The sequence below is a fragment of the Glycine soja genome, chromosome 1, assembly GCF_004193775.1.
Source record: "Glycine soja cultivar W05 chromosome 1, ASM419377v2, whole genome shotgun sequence".
Lineage (NCBI taxonomy): Eukaryota > Viridiplantae > Streptophyta > Magnoliopsida > Fabales > Fabaceae > Glycine > Glycine soja.
Genome location: NC_041002.1, coordinates 42,043,175 through 42,064,315, shown reverse-complemented (window position 1 = coordinate 42,064,315; position 21,141 = coordinate 42,043,175). Strand labels below are relative to the sequence as shown.

Genomic DNA, 21,141 nt, shown 5'->3' with positions numbered 1-21,141 from the left:
AGACATTTTGGACCAGCAAAACTCTCTCTTAAAATTCGTGCCCAAGTCACCTATTTATAGGCTTTTGATGACCATTCACAAATCTAATGAAAAGATGTGACTGTTAGCATATTTTCTGAAAACTTTCCACTGGTAATCGATTACAATGTTTGAGTAATCGATTACACAGTTATAATTTGAAGAGTCATGACTTTTGAATTTGAATTTCAGGAGTTTCGTTGCTGGTAATCGATTACATGTTGAAAATTCAAATTCATAATCTTTTTCAACAGCTATTTCTCAACCCTGTCTTCTGGTAATCGATTACCAGAGCCTTGCATATCTTGAAAGCACTCTGTTTTAAGGCAAGGCTTGGTCTTTAGTGAATCTTGAAACAAGGCTTTGTTTGTTGAAGCAAATGCTTATCATTTGAAGCAGCCTTGTTTGATTCTTCTTTGACATCATCAAAATCATGTATACATACATTCACATTCTCCCCCTTTTTGATGATGACAAACATGTGATTTCTTCTCGACATCATCAAAGCTTGCATGATTCACATTCTCCCCCTTTTTCAAGCAAATTCTTTTTGATATCATCAAAGCTTGCATGATTTACATTCTCCCCCTTTCTCAAGAAAATTCTTCTTGACATCATCAAAATCTTCATGATTTACAGAAATCTATCATTGCCTAAAACATTTACACCTGCACCTCCCTTGCAAGTTGCTCCACATTGCATATGGACTATCATGACTGCACCCAACAATTGTACACATGTTGCATGGTGGCATCTCTTTTATTGCACCATCTAATTTTTGTCTTAGCAATAAAGTTATAATATTTTTATTACATCTATTTGCATAGAACACCTCTTGTAACACATTTATTATAAAATCAAGTGAATGAAATTGAGTGCAGCAACTGCCACCTTTTCCGTGTTTTTTCTTTGCGCGTAAAACAAGTGCTAATCAATTTTTTTTCTTTTTAATTGTTCTCACTACTGTGTATTCTTAGACTGGTAGTGTATAACTCAATTTTGTTTCTAATAAAATTTTCTATTGAATCTTACACACAAAAATTTCACATATTTATTAATTATTTTTTTAAAATTAAAATAAACTAACTTTTATAATTATTTTCAATCACTTTATCATGAATTAGAAAAATCACAATGTTACATTACACGAGTAATCATACTAACTATAAAACATTAACTATTTTATGCATTTTAAGAAAGTTGGTTAATTTAATTTTAAGCAATAAATTTGTCTGTAATTATAATATATTTTTTAAAAAAAACCCTTAAATAATTAATGTATATGGAGAGAGAATAATAGTAGTGATCTTTTAATTCTTAAAATTAAACTCTTTCTTTTTTCAATCATAAGAGAGAGAAAGAGACAACTGGTAGCATTTATGATACATGCTCTAAAATAATTAAGGTTATTTTGATAAAATATAATTCATGCAACGACCAATTAGAACAGAGCCATATGAAAATGAATAAGCAAATATCTAAATAATCTCTTACAAAAAGGGATGGAGGGACTGTAATATTCTTTGGAAAAAATATTTTCATTAAGTTTAGAAATTGTATCATCTGAAGTGGCTAAAGACCAAATTAGCTTCATAATTGCAACCTTATTGATTAACTTTAGTGATCTAATTCAAAAGGCCACCCATCTCTAAAGGAGATCACTTTTTTTTCAGGATACTGTGAATAATTTTCTCTCGTCAATATCACCAATACAAAAGAAATTTTGAAGCCACATATCAAGCATCTTCAATGTAGCTGTAGGCCAAGAGTAAATGTGAAAGCTATATAACAACCTACTCTACACAACTATTTTAATCAATCGTACTCTTCCCATATAGAAGAGTAAAGAACCCTTCCTGGAGCTTAAAAGAGGGGCACACCAAGATAAGAAAAAGGAATATATCCATTAGAAAATCCCAAAACATTTTTACAAAGGATATTAGAATTTAGAAACACATATAATATATCAAATTTTCCTACAAATAAACATTTAGATATAATATGGAAAATCCATGTCCTTTCAATCAATTTAGTAATAGGAGTTTTAGCAATAGGAGTTGATTTTATGTATGTACACACACATATTTACACATATTTCAAGTGAAAATTAAATTTATTCTCGTAAAACATAATTAAATAAATGTTATTTTTTTAGGAGTTTCAATTGAAACTTCCATCGAAATTTATCTAGACTTATGATTTGATAATATAAGAATATACTACAAAAGTGAAAAATAAAAGTCAAGAAATCAGCAAGAATAATGATAATTAGTCGTCATTAGTTATAACAATGTTTATAGAAAGATTCAAAAATACTTTAATAATTTATTTACAAAAAAGATGTAAATTTTCTGCATTTCATAAAGGCAATTGCCAATAGAATTTCATGATATATGGAAATAAAAATTAGTAAATGCATAAATACTGAAATTTATAAAATTTTAAAGTAAGTGCAAGTTGGAGTATAAAAAATACAGGTTAGGAAGTAACCAATGTGCCATCTTCCATCAGACGACACGTGAAGTTGAAAATGACTTACACCAAGAAAACTGGCCAAATGACGTTTGAGGTGGCAAAGGAAATTGCTAACAAGATTGTAAGTCACTTTCAATTGTCAATTGCAATTATTTATGTTTATTGTTTGATTGAGTAAACAAAGAAATATGTTCCTTATAGGATTCATTGGAGGAGCAGACCTCACAGGATTCCTTTGTCGCTCATGGACGTCAAGATGTACTGACTATTGTCATTGGCCGACAAGAACACCCCGATCGTGTGCGTGCTGCTAGAGCCAATGTCACGATCAAACAATACTTTGGACCAACTCCAAGGACCTCCCACACGTCTTCGTCCATGGCTCCGAAAGACAAGGAGCAGTTGACGCAAAAAATCAGGGACCAGTTGGAGGAGTCGATCACAGAAAAAGTGACTCGACAAGTAATGTTGTCCTTTAGTCAGATGCAATCTCAATTTCAATCGTAGATTCAATCATAGGTACTCGCACTACCACCTGATCCTGAGGATGGTCATTCAGCTACTCGTGTCAACACAAATGAAAATGTTGTCATCTGGTTTTGTTCGTTGCATAATAGGCCAGACAACTACCTGAAAGGAATTATTATCAGGTCAATTATATTTTTCAATGCATTTACATTAGCATTAGTTAGGAACATCAATATTTTAATTGTACAATACACATCCATGTTTGTATTGAACAATGCTTTGAAAGGATTTGACGATACTCCACAAAGTAAATCCAAGGCTACTACTAGGTGAATTGTAGTTAAAGTAAGTCATTTAAACAATGCTTCCAGTTATATTTTAATACTGTGTAGACTAATTTGAAATTAACATTGAATATCTAAATTTCATAATGCATTTAGTGTAATAGAGAAAAGGGAAGTATTGCGTGAATGTATTACGTTATGCACCGGATGTCAACTATAATCTTAGAAAGTTTCAAGAATAATTGGAAAACGGTAATTGTTTAATTCAAACGTATTTTATTTTGTTATAATTGGTATTATATATTATTAACTTATGTTTTATTATATCATGTCATATTTCAATGATGTTAGACCATTGGAACCAAAGAGATTGTAGGCGTTTCGCATCCAACAGGCAAGCTACTATTTGAAAGTTAAAAATGAAACAATTAGTGTTTAAGTAGTTTTACAATTGTAGTGTACTTATTTACATTTTTTACAATTCATGTTATATGCACATTAAATATTCTTTTAATTCATAGTAAATATTCAATTTTTATGGAATTTCTGCTAAAATTTGTTTGAAAATAGACTCAAAATTATCTGTTGTGGTTCTGCTTTTAAATTTGCAAGTTAATTTTGGGTAACTAAAAAAACAGTAAACACATTAAAAAAAATCTAAAAAACAACAAAAAATTTTACTAAAAATCGACGTTGATGTTTACAAACAACATTAGTTTTCGCAAAAACCGATGTTAACATGCACTCACAACATCAACTTCTATAAAATCGATGTTATTGTTGAACATACAACATTAATTTATACCAAAAGCCAATTTTGGTTATCAGAAAAAAAAACATCAATTTTTTGTAAAAACCAATGTTGTTCAATGACAACCAAAATCGTTTTTATGAAAACCAATGTTAATATACAAATACAACATTGGTTTTTGCAAAAAACGATATTATATGTATAAGTTAATGCCAATTTTAGTAGAAACTGATGTTAATGTAAAGATATTTTACTATTTTTTATAATTCTTATTATATAACATCAATTTTTTTAAAAAACATTGTCATTTTTATGTCAACATCGGTTGATAACCGATATTGAAAGTCTTTAATAATCGATGTTAAAATCCTATTTTCTAGTAATGGGTAAGCTCATAAAATTATGAAAACATACACTTAATAATTCATACATCTAAAATATGAAACATTTATATTCAATAAAGACAATAGACATATTTATAAAGCATATACTTCTACAATAATAGTTATGTCATATATGTAGACTCAACTCCATGGAGATCTCCAACATGTGGACAAATCCGTTTGACGTGTCTCTTAAGCATGGTGCAACAACAACAATAGGGCGAATCCTCAAAATGACACATGTCAAAGAAAAACCATTGGGGTGACACTAGATATGATCTCAGAGCAATTGGGGCTTCGTTAGGATATATGTATGTGGGGGTCACCACCACAACATGGAGTTTGTAACAGCTCCGGCTTCATGTGGATTCACACATCTATATATCCTCAAGGATACCAATGGTACCACCACTAGCCTTCCCAACGCTTCATAGGCGTTCCTCGACAACTCACACATGCTACTCTCATGGGTTGGGCCTCTCCACGGAATACTAAGCAAAATTATCACCTTATTCTCAAGGCCTTGAATAACGGAAATCCTTTAGGATTTTTCAATACTATTTGTCTTACATTTTTGACACTACTAAAAATGTTGAACAATATATCCTAATATGTTTTTGTCTAAGAGATAGCTACTAATTATTATCTTATTCATCAAGGATATTAAATCCTAAAATTATTATATTATCTACGTTGCTTAAGAATTTAAAATGTCAAATAATCTACTAATGGATTTATTAAATAAATATTAGAAAATTCCATTAAAAGGAAACTTAAAAATGATAACTAAATTAATTTACTTCGCCATTTTTTAACCTATTGTAGACTATTCTAGAATATTTTAAATACATAATTCACATCTATGTGAATAATAATTTCTTTTCCTTTTTTTTTCCTAGAACATATCTGGTCACTTTCTCTAGATTTTATTAGGACTATTCTTACTTACAAAGTTCTCCTTTTTCCTATATAGTCACTAAAAAAAAGCTATCATAAAAGGAAGTATTTTAAACTTTAAACGATATGACTATCTATTTTGAGCATGATTCCTGTTTTTCCAATCATTAAACTTATTATTTAATGGTAACTATCATCATTCTATTTAGAGAAAAAAATCAGTTTTATTTTACTTTTTCTTCTTATAGTGCATAAGGCAGTGATATTGTGTCATGGTTGCACACTCTTTAAGAGTAAGTTTTTAGACAATTTATTTATTATTATTTTTATACCGTTTATAATTCATTCAAATAATCATCTTAATATCTAAAATTAAGTTCTCAATTTAAATTCTTTTTCTTTATTATAATATCAAACCTAGAGTTCTTAGTTTAAATTATTTTTCTTTATCTACCTATAGAAAGTTAAGTATTTTATTCCTTCTAACTTCATTCACTATTGGAATTATCACCTTTTAAGTCGGTTAAATAGCTCATTTTACGACGGTTTTGAACCTTTGTAAAAATGGGCATCGTAAAAAGCACAAAAAATACAACAACGGTTTTGAAAATCATCTTTGTATGTCAAATTTTTACGATGATTATTCCAATAACCGTCTTAGAAAGTCCTCAGAATCTAAGACGGTTATTTCAATAACCGTCTTACAATGACATCATTTTATTGGCTGTTCTACGACGGTCGCTACATCAATCGTCTTAGTAAATATGTTCAATAAATGATTTTCTACGATGATTATATCATAACCGTCTTAGAAAGGCATACATACTAAGACGGTTATTTGCATATACTAAGACGATAAATCCTAGAACCGTCTTATTATGTGTTCAATTTTTTTTTAGCTTTTTTGCATTTTTTTGTATCTTTTTTTGTATTTTTTTTGCTGGTCTCTGGTATTGTTAAATAAGACATTGATGGCAACCAAAAATATCATGATCAGGTTTCAACAATTATAAAATCATTTTCACCAATTGTAAAAGTATCATCAAGTGTAAAAAATGAATATATATATATATATATATATATATATATATATATTGGACCATTACAATACAATAAAATTTGTAAGTTCATGCATTATGAATCACATGACATAATTCAGTTCTAACAATTATTTTGGAAAAAAGAATCAAGTAAACATGTAAGTAAGGAGCTAACCTTGCTATTGATGATACAAGATCTCTGTTATTATTTGAATGCATTATGACACAAAGCAAGTTGTAAGCGGAAAATTCCATATCAGACCCCTCAATGCCTTCGACATAAAGAGTTTGCAAGTGAGATTGGCACTGCATTCACACAAATAGCGTCAGTATCTAAACTCTAACTACAAGTTGAATAACATCCTCAACTTCTATGATAAATCATTCCCATTTCCAAAACAAGCAAAGATGGGATCAAAGTTTACTCGTTGATTTAAAATTATAATTCACTACTTCATAGCATTGATTGCCTTTAATGAACCTTGATCTCAAAAAAAAAAAAATGAAACAGATGCATAACAAGCAAAGACGTGTAAAAAAAAGCAATCAAAGACTAAAACGAATTAAAAATAAAAGTTTCTTTTCTTCAAAAAATATACAGAACAAACCTGATTATACTTAAACAGGTCCCCAAATTCCAGTGCCAATCGAGCTTGTGTTTCATACACCTGAAGCATTGTTTCAAGAGTTATCATTTGGAGAAAAGTTGGAAAATGTATATGGGATTAGGGATATAGAGTATACAAACTACCACCCCCAAAAGCTCTTCCCAACAGATTAGATCAGCTAAATGGATCCAATGATGTTATTGTGTTCTTAGCAACTTATTGACATGCATACTTCTCCTTCTCAACATGATTGTACTGGAAAGACACTTCTTTAAAGGGGGGAATGGACCATACTTTACAGATGATAAAGCTTCCAAAAACAATAAGGCGACAGACAAAAAAATAAATCCAAGTCAGCTTGTATGTGTTCGTAAACAAGGGTACCAAACTCCAGACCAAACATGAAATATAAGATATGCTATCTGTGAATAATGGCATATTTTATTGAAGAATATCAAAATAGTAAAGTAGTCAGGTTTGGTTAAAATATAACACAATGAACTCTTGAAGAGCTTTCTTTACCTACCAAGCAAAACAATTCTTGAAGAGCTGTCAAATTTAGTGCAACAGACATGCAGATGAGCTTCTAATAACATTCAAAACATATAGGTTGTTATTTTGTACTTCTATTTTAAATCTAATTACCGTCATTTTTACATTTTTTGGCCCTACACCTTTTGGCCCTCCCAACACAAAAAAAAAGCTACTTCCGTCCCTTTCTAGTTAAGAAAATTGGAAGAAGAAATAGTAATTGATCAAACCTTGAAAATTAGCAAAAACCAGAATTATTAAATATAATTAATTCTTTTAAAAAAATTAACTAATTTTATATTTTTTGCATAAGGAAAGTGTTAAAAAATATAAATATTATTAAATATTTTAGAATACCATCTTTTGCTATTTGCTTGTGGAGACAAAATAGGGGAAGGACAAAAAAATTAACCTGGGATCCACGTGAAAGTTTTTTCTTCTTAAGATAAAGAAAATAATCCTTTTTGAGCTTATCCATTTTTTTCTCTCTCCTGACAATTTTTTCCCTCTCTCACGTGGTGCGGGACTTATTTGTTTCTTCCCGTAGTATTTTAGGGGTTAAAAAAATATTATACTCCACATGATTTCCCAATGGCAAGTCCAATCAAACATGAGTTTATCCATTTATTAAATATTAATTTACTTTTTTCTATTTTTCTATTTTTTTTCCTTTTTCTCTTTTCATTATATTTAACTTATTTGGTATTAATTAATGCGGCTTCTAATAATAATAACAACAACAGAGTAATAATGATTAATTTGTATGGGACAATATAGGAATAATCTTAGAGCCCCGTATTAATTAATGGCATTAAAACTGAGTAAGTTCCCCAACTGCCCCATATAGGAATAGAAAAATGTGACATAAACCAATAAATGTCTAATTGTCAATTTTGACGCTCACTTCTTACTGGTATAAAATTACCTGAATAACCATTTTTGAACCTACAAATGCTTCAATCTTCTTCCAGTCACGTTCGAATCTGAAATCAGTCAGGAGAGAGAAACACAAAGTGAAAACCATAAACAAAAACATACAAACAACAAAAAAGAAAAGATTTTTAGACCCCATGTTGAAAAAGAAACCCAAAGCACAACCCAAAACCAAAAAGGTCTCCACCGCAGCAAAAATCACAAACACAAAATCCTTGCATAAATTAACACTTAAGAGCAAATAGTAACTTCAACAAAATGAATTGATCATAAATTGAAGAGCAAAAAGAAAAAGAAAAACTAATTTATTCTAATTCTTTCTGAGAAAATAACGTTTGAACTAATTTATTTGATGTTGGTAATTTTAAAAAAAGCTTAACACTTCTTCCACAGTCCATACCATTTTGTTTGATGTTTCAACAACATTTATTTATTCTATTTTTTTTCATTTTATAATATCAATGAAATATTTTTTTTTATATTTATATCTTACTATGGAGTGAAAAATAAAAAAAATGAAAATGAAAGGGAGGCTAATAAATATAAAAGATAAAAATATAATAATTCTCTTGGGTTATAGCAGCAGAAAGGGAGTCTAATAAATATAAAAGATAAGCCCCGCGCCACCATTCACCTTATGATCTTTTCCAACTTGTAGACCACTCATCGATCAGTTTCTACAGCATTTGTTGGGCCCAAACTTTACTTCATCTAACCCTTATAATTTATTTGGGCTTCGGCTTTTCGAGATGCTGCACGCCCCTATTACTATTACTTACTATCTTTTTTTATCAATACAATTTATTATTTTGAGGTTGAATATTTAGAATATATATATATATATATATATATATATATATATAAAATCGTGGTTGGAGAGATTATAATAGCAAGAGTCATTGGAAGCAAGCACATGGCTGTAAGAGCTTCTCTCCTGGAAACCCCCAAATGTTTGTTGAAATAGCTTATCAGGCACTCCTGATGTAAGCACCTTTGTTCCTTGAATAAGTCTAGCAATTGCAGCATCAGCTGGCCTAGAACTAACTCTTACTGAATACACAAAATAGCACAAAATAGATTTCCATTAGAATTGAATCAGGATGCCAAGCACTTAAATGAATTCCATATAAGTAAATAACTATGGTCCAACTTGGATTAGCTTCTAGCTTATGTAAGCTTTTAGTCAAGTATTTTATTCTTAACTATAAGAAAAGTTATAGGAGTACAAGTTTTCGGGAAAGTTAGAGAGTATAAGTTAATTTTAACCTGGTGACTTTTTTTCAATTAGATCTTTTATCCATAGAAAAAGAGAGGAGTTTAATTGATTTTACTTCTTTGATTTATTTTATTTTCTTCTCTTGTTTTGTTGAGAAGTTTATACACACTAAATTTAATATCAAAGAGCAAGGAAACTTTTCTGTGTTTTGAATAAAAGTTACTCTTTTGATTTATTTTATTTTCTTCTCTTGTTTTTACTTCTTTGATTTATTTTATTTCCTTTCGTGGCTGTGGTTATCAATCTGCTAAACTCTATTTTTTTTATATGTAAAATCAGAATTTTATTACCAGCAAGAGTACGTATCATGAGTACTCCAAACTCCAGAGATACACCAATCACACAAACTTCCTGCTTTTAAAATAAATAAAAAGAGAGCAAATATATTTTCTTCTCTTACCGTTTAAGCTCTTCCAACAAAACACACATGGATTTGTTTACTCAATCATTTAAACTACCAGGCATCGTATGCTTGTGATAAATGAAGCTGTCATACGTGCTACACCAGGCATTCTGGGGTTACTTTGTGATCATTAATTTTCCTAGGCAAAGAAAGGACCATCAATTTCTCTGTTTTTTTTCTTAAAAATTTACAAGACAAATGCATGAGGAATCAACTTCGTTATACGTACAGTAATAGTTTATAAAACTCCGAAAATAACACACTCACACAAATAACTAGACTATCTGAAAAAATAAAGTAAGAAGTTTTGTACTGCATATGAAATAAAATAAGCTTCGTTTTATATAAGATCGAGCTGTCCATACGATCATTTTATGCATAAGATGTTTGTACATGCTTGATTATTCTATTACTTCTTTGCTACAGGAGGAGTGCAACACTTCTCTAATAAAAGAAATAACCCTGAAGCTACAATATGAGTGACATTAATTTTAAAACTTACTATTGTGGAAGTATCACTAAGCACAGGTGAAAGAGGCAAACAATCAAAATGTTCAAAGTTAATCGAGATCTGCACTAAATAAATATAAAGTTAAAAAATATAATAAAGATTGTTACAGAGGGATATTATCAAAGTTACAATCTCTTAAATTTCATCATCAGATGAAACAACTGATTTGTTATCAAGAGAACAAAAAGCATGAAAAATAACAGGCAACATTCATAAGACAAAAGTTAATACTCAATGACAACATAAAAAAAAACATCCTGACATTATATCGAAATTTAACTCATAAAAATAATGGTGAAGAGATCAAAACTAATCTGGGAAGGATACCTCTGGCTGCAGCTTCCTACAGTCAGCAAGATCAGCATCATAGTTAGAATACTATTTTCAACAAAATATAGGATAATGTTTACACATGCTTTGATGGCATCATAGGTTATCAATAAGGCTAGGCAAACAGAGAGGAGAATGCAGTATCTGACTTGCAGCATTGTCCATGGAAGTGGTGGGGGTGTTAGTATCCTAAACTGTAAGTAACTAAAAGTATGTAGGAAGGGATTCTACCATGGCATCAGCACCATTTTTAAAAATAAAATAAAATATCTCTAATACTAGCAAGCTTGTGGCAAAACAAAAGGAAATAAAATACCTGTCTCCAAAGAGGAAGCAATCTACACTCATCACCGTGGTCATTCAACCCTTGTGCACTGATAAAACCATATCATATTTGAGTCATAAATATAAACGTAAGACCGCTAAAAATTTTCAAAGAAGTTCACCTCACACTTAAATTAGTTTCATATGAGAAGAACAGAGCAGAGGTTTTTTCAGCAACATTAAGCAGCCCAGACTTATTAATGAGACTTATTTCCCAACTTATTAATGAGACTTGTTCTTTATCATTTTTTGCTCAAGTTCAGGGTTAAAAGTCAATTTTTACAAGAGCAAGCTGATAGGGGTCACAACTGACAAGGATACTCCAAGGAGATTTGCCTCTCTTTGCTGAATTGCAGAGCAATGTGACTTCCATTCATGTATTTGGGAATTCAGTAGGTGCAAAACTAAGAAAGGAAGCAAGATGAGAACCAATGGTACAAAACTGAAGAAAAAACTGTCGTGTTGGAAACAAAAATACTAGTCATTTGAATGATAGAGTTTGTCTTATCAACTTGGTATGATCCGTATTATCTGTTCTTTCTCTTTTTTACCTCTTTTAAATGCCAAAAAGCATTGCTTATAAAAAAAATCTCTTTTTTAATTAGGTGATCAAAATAAAAAAATATCCAAATTTTAAAGGATGATTATATATTGATTATCCCTAAGCTTAGTGTCAACCACCGTAAATTACCTCTCAAAAGTTCCAAGCATCGATGCACGCTACCTCTTTTTTTTTCTTTCTTGAACTCGTGATTTTCTTGGATAGAATCCAGAGACTAATCTCAAGATACTGAAATATACTTAAAGAACTAATTGAGATCTCCTAATATATATATACTCTTTCATACATATGACAGATTTGAGTGAAGATCAAACCTCTAACTGTATACTTAAAACATAGGTGTGAATAATTAAAATAATACAATATCATTTACCTCTGTCAACTCCGGCAGAATTTTTGGACAAGTGAAACCCAGGAGAAAATATAGTTCCAGACTCCAGATGAACAGCTCGATTGTTACAACCCTCAAGTATTATTTCAAAACATCGGGGAAAAAATATGTAAGAGGATACCTAGTGTTCCAAGGCAATTCCCTTCAAATCAGCATTTGAATTTTCAGAAAGCATTTATATTAAGCATGCTCGGTGTATATGAGATCATTAAAATCACTACATTTGAGATATAGGTACTCTGCCAAATGAGGTTTTTAGTCATCAGTTTAGGTCTTAAAAGATTTAAAACAGTTTTTGAGAAAAAGTGAAACTTATGTAGTAGCATGCACACCTGCACACACACATAAAGGAAAACAGACAGACTAAGACAAGTAAAAAGGCTGTCCAGTTAAATTACCATAAAATCTAATGAAACACCGTCAACTGCATCATTTTCCAAACAAGCATCAGAAGTCCCACAGTCCATAAACTCATATCCATTATTCAAATCTGTTGGAGGGATAGGCTCTCTAGTTTTATTCTCAAGGGTGCTAACTGAAGTTACAGCAAGAAGATAAAAAAGTAAAATCAGTTAATTTCACTGTTTTCTAATTGTTGAAAGACACATTCATTTGGAAATAATATATGCACACTGGAAATTTCAAATTTCAAAATAATAATTTCAAATTTCAAATTATGAAGGAGCAACTAGTTTATGAATCATACATTTTGAAACAATTGATACAAATTAACTTAAAAAACTGAACATTAATTAAGTCTGTGACTTTCTTTTCAGCAGCTCGACCATTTCCAGAGACCTTCCTCTGTGCTCTTGAAACTTTAGGACTGCCACGCTCTTGACTGGCATTTCGCCTGGAGGCTTTTTTTCTTAGTTTGCATGTCCACTTCAAGAAGAATGTTTGACAAGCTGATTAATTTCTGTAGGAGTAATCAAAGCAGCAAAAACAGGTTCAGAAAGACTAACCTAACACAGTGCATCCAGGAACAGCTTTTCAAAGATCCCTGCCAATCGGAATCAGATACCCTAGTAATAACTAAAAGGCTAGATCCTCGCCAAATGGAGATACCTTAGTAATGACTAAGAAGCAAATCTTTTCGAGGAATATCCAGAACTCAACACTAAAAAACAAAATGAATCTTCATAACAGCTTAAAAATTCAGAGCTCTAGCTTCTAAGTTCACATCTCTAACTAGATTAGTCGCATAGGATAATAATTCAAACAACTGACATTAGAAAGACTAAAAGCAGAAAAAGAAACTACAAGTTCACACTCAAAATTTGTTCGAAAGCAACCAAATCTATTTTCAAGAGTTATTCATACATCATTATGTTAACTAATCGTCGAACGAATTAGTCATTCCTTCCTTGCACGAGGCTATCAAATCAACAGAACTCCACAGTCACACCCTTACTTAAAATGTCTCGAAAATACCAAGACAAAACCGATAACATCTAAAAGCACACCAAATCAACTACCCATCATCAATTGCGATATCAGTATCCAAAATCTGAGAATCAAACAGAACAAGGAACGGATAAAACCGAACCTTCACATTGAAATCGCATAAAACCCTAAAAATACAACAGACCCTAAAACATAACAACTACAAGACACGAGCATGAGCTAACCGAAGAAGCTCAACTCAAATCATGGATATCTGATATGAAAATCAGAAGCGATGAGCTTTCATGGCAAGCAATGCATTCACAGCGGCTTTTTTCCTTTAACGAGACAAAAATAAATCAAAGAAAAAAATAAAGGAATAGAATGAATCAACTCACAGTAAATAAGCTGAAGGAAGAGACTAAAACCCTAGATTTGTTCACTGGTGGAAGAAGAAGAAGAAGATATATTCTTCCCTGTTCGAATTTTTTTTGGATTTTTTTCCCTCCATTGAGAAAAGTGAGAGGGAAAACAAATGGAGGATGGAAAATTATTTTTATCGGGATGAAGGGATGCATTGATAAGTAATAATGAAAACTGAAGATGAAAAAATCACATTATGTTGGAGCTGAGGGGTTTCACCTACAGTGCTTTAGGGAGAGGGAGGTTTCAGGGAGAGAGGGGTTTCAGCTATGATGCTGCACGGCGCGAGCTAGAGCCTTAACGGCGTAACCTAGGGCACAAGACGATACGTTGGAGTTGGGACTAGCTAGAGTGTTTGATTATGGTTCGAAAGTAGCTCGCGTATAGCTACGGGCCAGGGTCGGGGTAACTAGTGTATACGAAGACGGGTTTACGCGTCCTTGTCTTATTTCTGCTAATTACAACATTGGCACCAGCTTACATTCTAAGACGGTTCTTTGTAACCGTCTTAGAATGTTCGACGTAAAAAACATTATTTTTGCCATAAATTACAAAATTGCCACCGCCTTCTATTCTAAGACGGTCCCTTCAGAACTGTCTTAAAAACAGTGTCATAAAAACACGCTTTTGCAGTAGTGGTTATCTATTTTGAACCCATTCAATAGGACTCAAACAATCCCTATATGGCTCACAATTTTACTCCTCATACAATGATATCTAAATCTCAAATTATTCACGGTTGGTACTTTATAACTTTGCAAGAATAGGCATAATATATATCTATAATAATCTTTCTACTTAAACATGTAAAAACAATAAGCATGTATAGACTTATATAGCTTAGCTTCCATTTCGGTTATCATAAGATCCGAACTTCACGCTAATTTTTTTACCTAAGCGCATAATGATCTCACCAATTCCAGTATGCATTTTCTTTTTCTCTTTTTCCTTGCGAAAACATATTAAGATCATATCTTCTATCACCAAAACAACAACACTCAATATTGTCCTATTTACAATAAGTAACGAATGTAAAGGAGACAAACAAAGAGTCAGCTCCCTTACCTTAAAGAGATGCTAAAAGATAGAGGTTCAGATGAGTGATAGGTGAAGAAATTTATCACTTTGGACAGGGTCTTGAATAAATCATCATTAATTTAACAACAAACCATTCCCATGAACAACATAGAAAATAGAAATGGTTAGGAGAAAGAAAAATGTCCAGATTTGATAAGGGAAGGGGAAGAGAAAGATTAAGAATAACTTACCAATAGTATAGATCAAGCGAAGTAAAGAATTACATGTTTTTAGCTTTTGAATACTCCTTGAACTTATAATGACGAAATTGGAAGCGTATGTATTTTGAGAAGCGAAAGAAGAAGAAATATTAAGAAGAGGTACTGCGGACTTCACCGTACATAACAGAATAATAGAAGAACAAGTAAGAAGATGTGTTTTCCTTCAGTAATCTATAAGCCTATATATATATATATATATATATATATATATATATATATATATATATATATATATATATATATATATATATATATACTTCTACATAAGGAATCTATCATTGCCTAAAACATTTACACTTGCACCTCCCTTGCAAGTTGCTCCACATTGCACAAGGACTATCATGATTGCACCCAACAATTGTACACATGTTGCATGGTGGCATCTCTTTTATTGCACCATCTAATTTTTGTCTCTTAGCAATAAAGTTATAATATTTTTATTACATCTATTTGCATAGAACACCTCTTGTAACACATTTATTATAAAATCAAGTGAATGAAATTGAGTGTAACAAATGCCACATTTTATGTGTTTTTTCTTTGTGCGTAAAACAAGTGCAAATCATTTTTTTTCTTTTTAATTGTTCTCACTACTGTGTATTCTTAAACCGGTAGTGTATAACTCATTTTTGTTTCTAATAAAATTTTCTATTGAATCTTACACACAAAAATTTCACATATTTATTAATTATTTTTTAAAATTAAATTAAACTAACTCTTATAATTATTTTTAATCACTTTATCATGAATTAGAAAATTTACAATGTTACATTACACGGGTAATCATACTAATTATAAAACATTAACTATTTTATGCATTTTATGCATTTTATGAAAGTTGATTAATTTAATTTTAAGCAATAAATTTGTCTGTAATTGTAATATATTTTTTTTAAGAAACCCTTAAATAATTAATGTATATGGAGATAGAATATTAGTAGTGGTCTTTTAATTCTTAAAATTAAACTCTATCTTTTTTCAATCATAAGAGAGAGGAAGAGACAACTGGTAGCATTTATGATACATGCACTAAAATAATTAAGGTTATTTTAATAAAATATAATTCATGCAACGACCAATTAGAATAGAGTCATATGAAAATGAATAAGGAAATATCTAAATAATCTCTTACAAAAATGGATGGAGGGACTGTAATATTCGTTCGAAAAAATATTTTCATTAAGTTTAGAAATTGTATCATCAAATACATAATTATTTTTAAGAAATATACTTTATATAATATAATATACACTCCCTCTAATTTAAAATAATAGTCTTTCCAAGTCATGCATACATATTAGAAAAAATTCAATTATAAAAATTTACACAAAAATATCCTTAGTTTTTCAACTACTATTGGCATTAATTATCCCACTATCTACCAATAACAAATATATTCTATCCTTTAGGCCTCGACCAACATATTTTTATGACAAATGTGTTTTTTTTACGACATGTATTTATTAATCTTCTTAACTAGATATAAGAGTATTATAAAAAAATAGATATGAGGAGAAATGGTTGCTCAACACCATGGTCATTGATACACATGGTGCACAAGATAAGAAAGCTTGCACTCAATGTAGATGTGACCATATGAATCTCCCGAAGGACTTTTATAATGTCACAAGGGATATACATAACCAAAAATTGACTACAAATTATAAAGGAGGTCTCTTTTGTTGTCAGGACAACTTACAATGCAAGCAAGTAGAGGGTTTTCAAGGTTCAAGGAGAATGGTTTCCTTAAGATACAAAATTAGTTGGGTTGATTGGGACATATACCAAATACCAGTTAAGGTTTACATACTTGATTCCACCGACAAAGTGAGGTCAAATGGTTCCAAAATACTTCATGATTGTCTGGTAGATAAGTTTTTCAAGACAGTACTTTATTATAAAACAATATACTTTTCAATCTTATTAGAGTGAGTGAACAAAAGTAAATCTTAATTCCTTGCAGGCAGAGTATACCATTCCAGCAACGGGTGGTGGTGGTGATACTCCTCATGTCCAAAAAGCAAACATCCCAATGGAAAAAGGAGGTTATCTAATTTATGGCACTACTCATATGCATTCAGGTGTTGTAAATGCAACTTTATATGGACAGGTGATGAACAGTATTTTTCGCCATTCTTATAAACCATTTGTTATTAGTTACGTATTAATTTTGTGAAACTTTTTGTGAATGACTTTTTATTCAATAAATTTTCTAATTCCATATCATTGTAAAAAGTCATATATAACAATGCATCTTTAACTCTAAAATTTATGTTCTCCTACCATTGAGGATGGAAGGACTTTATGTACATCAACAGCAAAATATGGAACAGGAAAAAAGGCTAGAAATGAGAAAGGTAATCTCATTGGAATGTCTATTTGTTATCCACAACCGGGTTCAATCAAGATTCATGATGGTGAAATTTTGACTCTAGAATCTAGATATAAAAATGAGTTTCGTACTGGAGCTATGGGACATTTCAACATCTATTTGGCAGAGGAACTACCACAATGACATTTTTACATCTATTTTGAAGCCACATATCAAGGATCTTCAATGTAGCTATAGGCCAAGAGTAAATGTGAAAACTATATAACAACCTACTCTACACAACTGTTTTAATCAATCGTACTCTTCCCATAAAGAAGAGTAAAGAACCCTTCCAGGAAATTAAAAGAGGGGCACACCATGATAAGAAAAAGGAATAGATCCTTTAGAAAATCCCAAAACATTTTTAAAAAGGATATTTGAATTTAGAAACACATAATATATAAAATTTTCCTACAAACAAACATTTTGATATAATAAGGAAAATTCATGTCCTCACAATCAATTTAGTAATAGGAGTTGATTTTATGTATGTACACACACATATTTACACATATTTCAGGTGAAAATTAAATTTATTCTCGTAAAACATAATTAAATAAATGTTATTTTTTTAGGAGTTTCAATTGAAAATTCCATCGAAATTTATCTAGACTTATGATTTGATAATATAATAATATACTACAAAAGTGAAAAATAAAAGTCAAGAAATTAGCAAGAATAATGATAGTTAGTCGTCATTAGTTATAACAAAGATCCTTCAAAAATTTAATTAGTTTAAACGTCGTTGCTTAAAATAATATTATTTAAATTCAATTTCAAAATGCACAATCAAGGAAGCTTTTTTAGAGTTTTAAAAAAATTGAATTGTACTAAATTATTTCTAGATGTCATAAATTAATATCAGCGAGTCATTAAGTAAACAATATTGTGATTAGCACTTAATTAAGTTTATTAGCCAATTTTCATCTTTAGCTGAATTTTCTGTCACCAATCTGCAACCCTCCTTTCAATTTGTGTCCATTTGTAAGATTGTAAGTCACTTTCAATTGTAAATTGCAATTATTTATGTTTATTGTTTGATTGAGTAAACAAATAAATGTGTTCCTTATAGGATTCCATGGAGGAGCAGGCTTCACAGGATTCCATTGTCGCCCATGGACGTTAAGATGTACTGACTATTGTGATTGGCCAACCAAAACACCCTGGTCGTGTGCGTGCTGCTGGAGACGATGTCACGATCAAACTATACTTTGGACCGGCTCCAAGGACCTCCCACACGTCTTCGTCCATGGCTCCGAAAGACGTGGAGCAGTTGAGGCAAGAAATCAGGGACCAGCTGGAGGAGTCGATCACAGAAAAAGTGACTCGACAAGTAATGTTGTCCTTTAGCCAGATGCAATCCCAGTTTCAATCGTAGATGCAATCACAGGTACTCGCACTACCTCCTGAGCCTGAGGATGGTCGTTCAACTACTCGTGTCAGCACACAGGAAAATGTTGTCATCTGGTTTGGACGATACTCCACAAAGTAAATCCAAGGCTATTGCTAGGTGGATTGTTGTTAAAGTAAGTCATTTAAACAATGCTTCTAGTTATATTTTAATATTGTGTAGACTAATTTGAAATAAACATTGAATATCTAAATTTCATAATGTATTTAGTGTAATAGACAAAAAGGAAGTATTGCGTGTGGGTATTACGTCATGCATCAGATGTCAACTATAATCTTAGGAAGTTTCAATAATAATTGGAAAACGATAATTGTTTAATTCAAATGTATTTGATTTTGTTATAATTGATATTATATATTATTAACTTATGTTTTATTATATCATGTCATATTTCAATGATGCTAGACCATTGAAACCAAAGAGATTGGAGGTGCTTCGCATCCAACAGACAAGCTACTATTTGAAAGTTAAAAATGAAACAATTAGTGTGTAAGTAGTTTTGCAATTGTAGTGTACTTATTTACATTTTTTACAATTCATGTTATATGCACATTAAATATTTTTTAATTCATAGGAAATATTCAATTTTTAAGGAATTTCTGCTAAAAATTGTTTGAAAACAGACTAAAAATTATCTGCTGTGGTTCTGCTTTTAAATTTGCAGGTTAATTTGGGGTAACTAAAAAAATAGTAAACACATTGAAAAAAATCTAAAAAAAAACAACGATTTTTACTAAAAACTGATGTTGATGTTTACAAACAACATCAATTTTCCCAAAAACCGATGTTAACATGCACTCACAACATCAGTTTCTATAAAATCGATGTTATTGTTGAACATACAACATCAACTTTTACCAAAAGCCGATGTTGGTTATCAGAAAACAACATTGATTTTTAGTAAAAACTGATGTTGTTGGATGACAACCAAAATCGTTTTTACGAAAACAGATGTTAATATACAAATACAATATTGATTTTTGCAAAAACCGTTGTCATTTTTATCTCAACATCGGTTTTGGAAAACCGATGTTAACGATATTACTTTCAACATTGGTACTTTCAACATCGGTTGATAACCGATGTTGAAAGTCGTTAATAATCGATGTTAAAATCCTATTTTCAAGTAGTGGGTATGCTCATAAAATTATGAAAACCTACACTTAATAATTCATACATCTAAAATATGAAACCTTAATATTCAATAAAGACAATAGACAAGTTTATAAAGCATATACTTCTACAATAATAGTTATGCCATATATGTAGACTCAACTCCATGGAGATCTCCAACATGTGGACGAATCCGTTTGACGTGTCTCTTAAGCATGGTGCAGCAGCAACAACAGGGCGAATCCGCAAAATGACACACGTCCAAGAAAAACCATTGGGGTGACACTAGACATGATCTCAGAGCAAATGGGGCTTCGTTAGGAAATATGTATGTGGGGGTCACCACCACAACATGGAGTTTGTAACGGCTCCAGCTTCATGTGAATTCACACATCTGTATATCCTCAAGGATACCAATGGTACCACCACTAGCCTTCTCAATGCTTCGTAGGCATTCCTCGTAGGATACCAATGTCTCACATTTTTTACACTACTAAAAATGTTGAACAATATATGCTAATATGTTTTTGTCTAAGAGACAACTACTAATTATTATCTTATTCATCAAGGATGTTAAATCCTAAAATTATTATATTATCTACGTTGCTTAAGAATTTAAAATGTCAAATAATCTACTAATGGATTTATTAATTAAATATTAAAAAAATCCATTAAAAGGAAACTTAAAAATGATAATTAAATTAATTTACTTCGCCATTTTTTTAAAGCCTATTCTAGACTATTCTAGAATATTTTAAATACATAATTCACATCTTTGTGAATAATAATTTCTTTTCCTATAACATATCCAGTCACTTTCTCTAGATTTTATTAGGACTATTCTTACTTACAAAGTTCTCCTTTTTCCTATATAGTCACAAAAAAGAGCTATCATAAAATGAAACGTTTGAAACTTTAAAGAATATGCCTATCTATTTTGAGCACGATTCCTAT

At 30.9% G+C, this 21,141-nt stretch overlaps 2 protein-coding genes across 11 annotated transcripts; one reads left to right on the top strand and one right to left on the bottom strand.

The window, feature by feature from the left end:
- Positions 1–2,483: 2,483 nt before the first annotated feature.
- On the bottom strand, positions 2,484–14,416 carry LOC114416162 (SAC3 family protein A-like). Of its 10 annotated transcripts, none has more exons than XR_003667436.1 (11): positions 13,970–14,416; positions 12,892–13,104; positions 12,168–12,720; positions 11,225–11,282; positions 10,570–10,638; positions 10,065–10,206; positions 8,381–8,438; positions 7,068–7,234; positions 6,925–6,984; positions 6,492–6,622; positions 2,484–3,123 (listed from the first exon to the last, which is right to left on the bottom strand). XR_003667436.1 is itself a non-coding variant. In XM_028381039.1 (9 exons), the coding sequence occupies exons 5-9, from the start codon at positions 10,091–10,093 to the stop codon at positions 3,120–3,122; spliced, it is 282 nt and encodes a 93-aa protein (XP_028236840.1). In that variant the 5' UTR covers positions 10,094–10,206; positions 10,570–10,638; positions 11,225–12,720; positions 12,892–13,104; positions 13,970–14,416; the 3' UTR covers positions 2,484–3,119. The 10 variants fall into 10 exon arrangements, 3 of the variants coding, with proteins under 3 accessions (XP_028236840.1, XP_028236844.1, XP_028236834.1); XR_003667437.1 differs by having other exon boundaries at positions 11,225–12,306; positions 12,584–12,720; XR_003667435.1 differs by having other exon boundaries at positions 9,023–10,206; positions 11,225–12,720.
- A 914-nt stretch (positions 14,417–15,330) lies between these two features.
- On the top strand, positions 15,331–17,807 carry LOC114378503. Its single transcript, XM_028337139.1, has 4 exons — positions 15,331–15,347; positions 16,798–17,158; positions 17,256–17,402; positions 17,583–17,807. The coding sequence occupies exons 1-4, from the start codon at positions 15,331–15,333 to the stop codon at positions 17,805–17,807; spliced, it is 750 nt and encodes a 249-aa protein (XP_028192940.1).
- Positions 17,808–21,141: the final 3,334 nt, after the last annotated feature.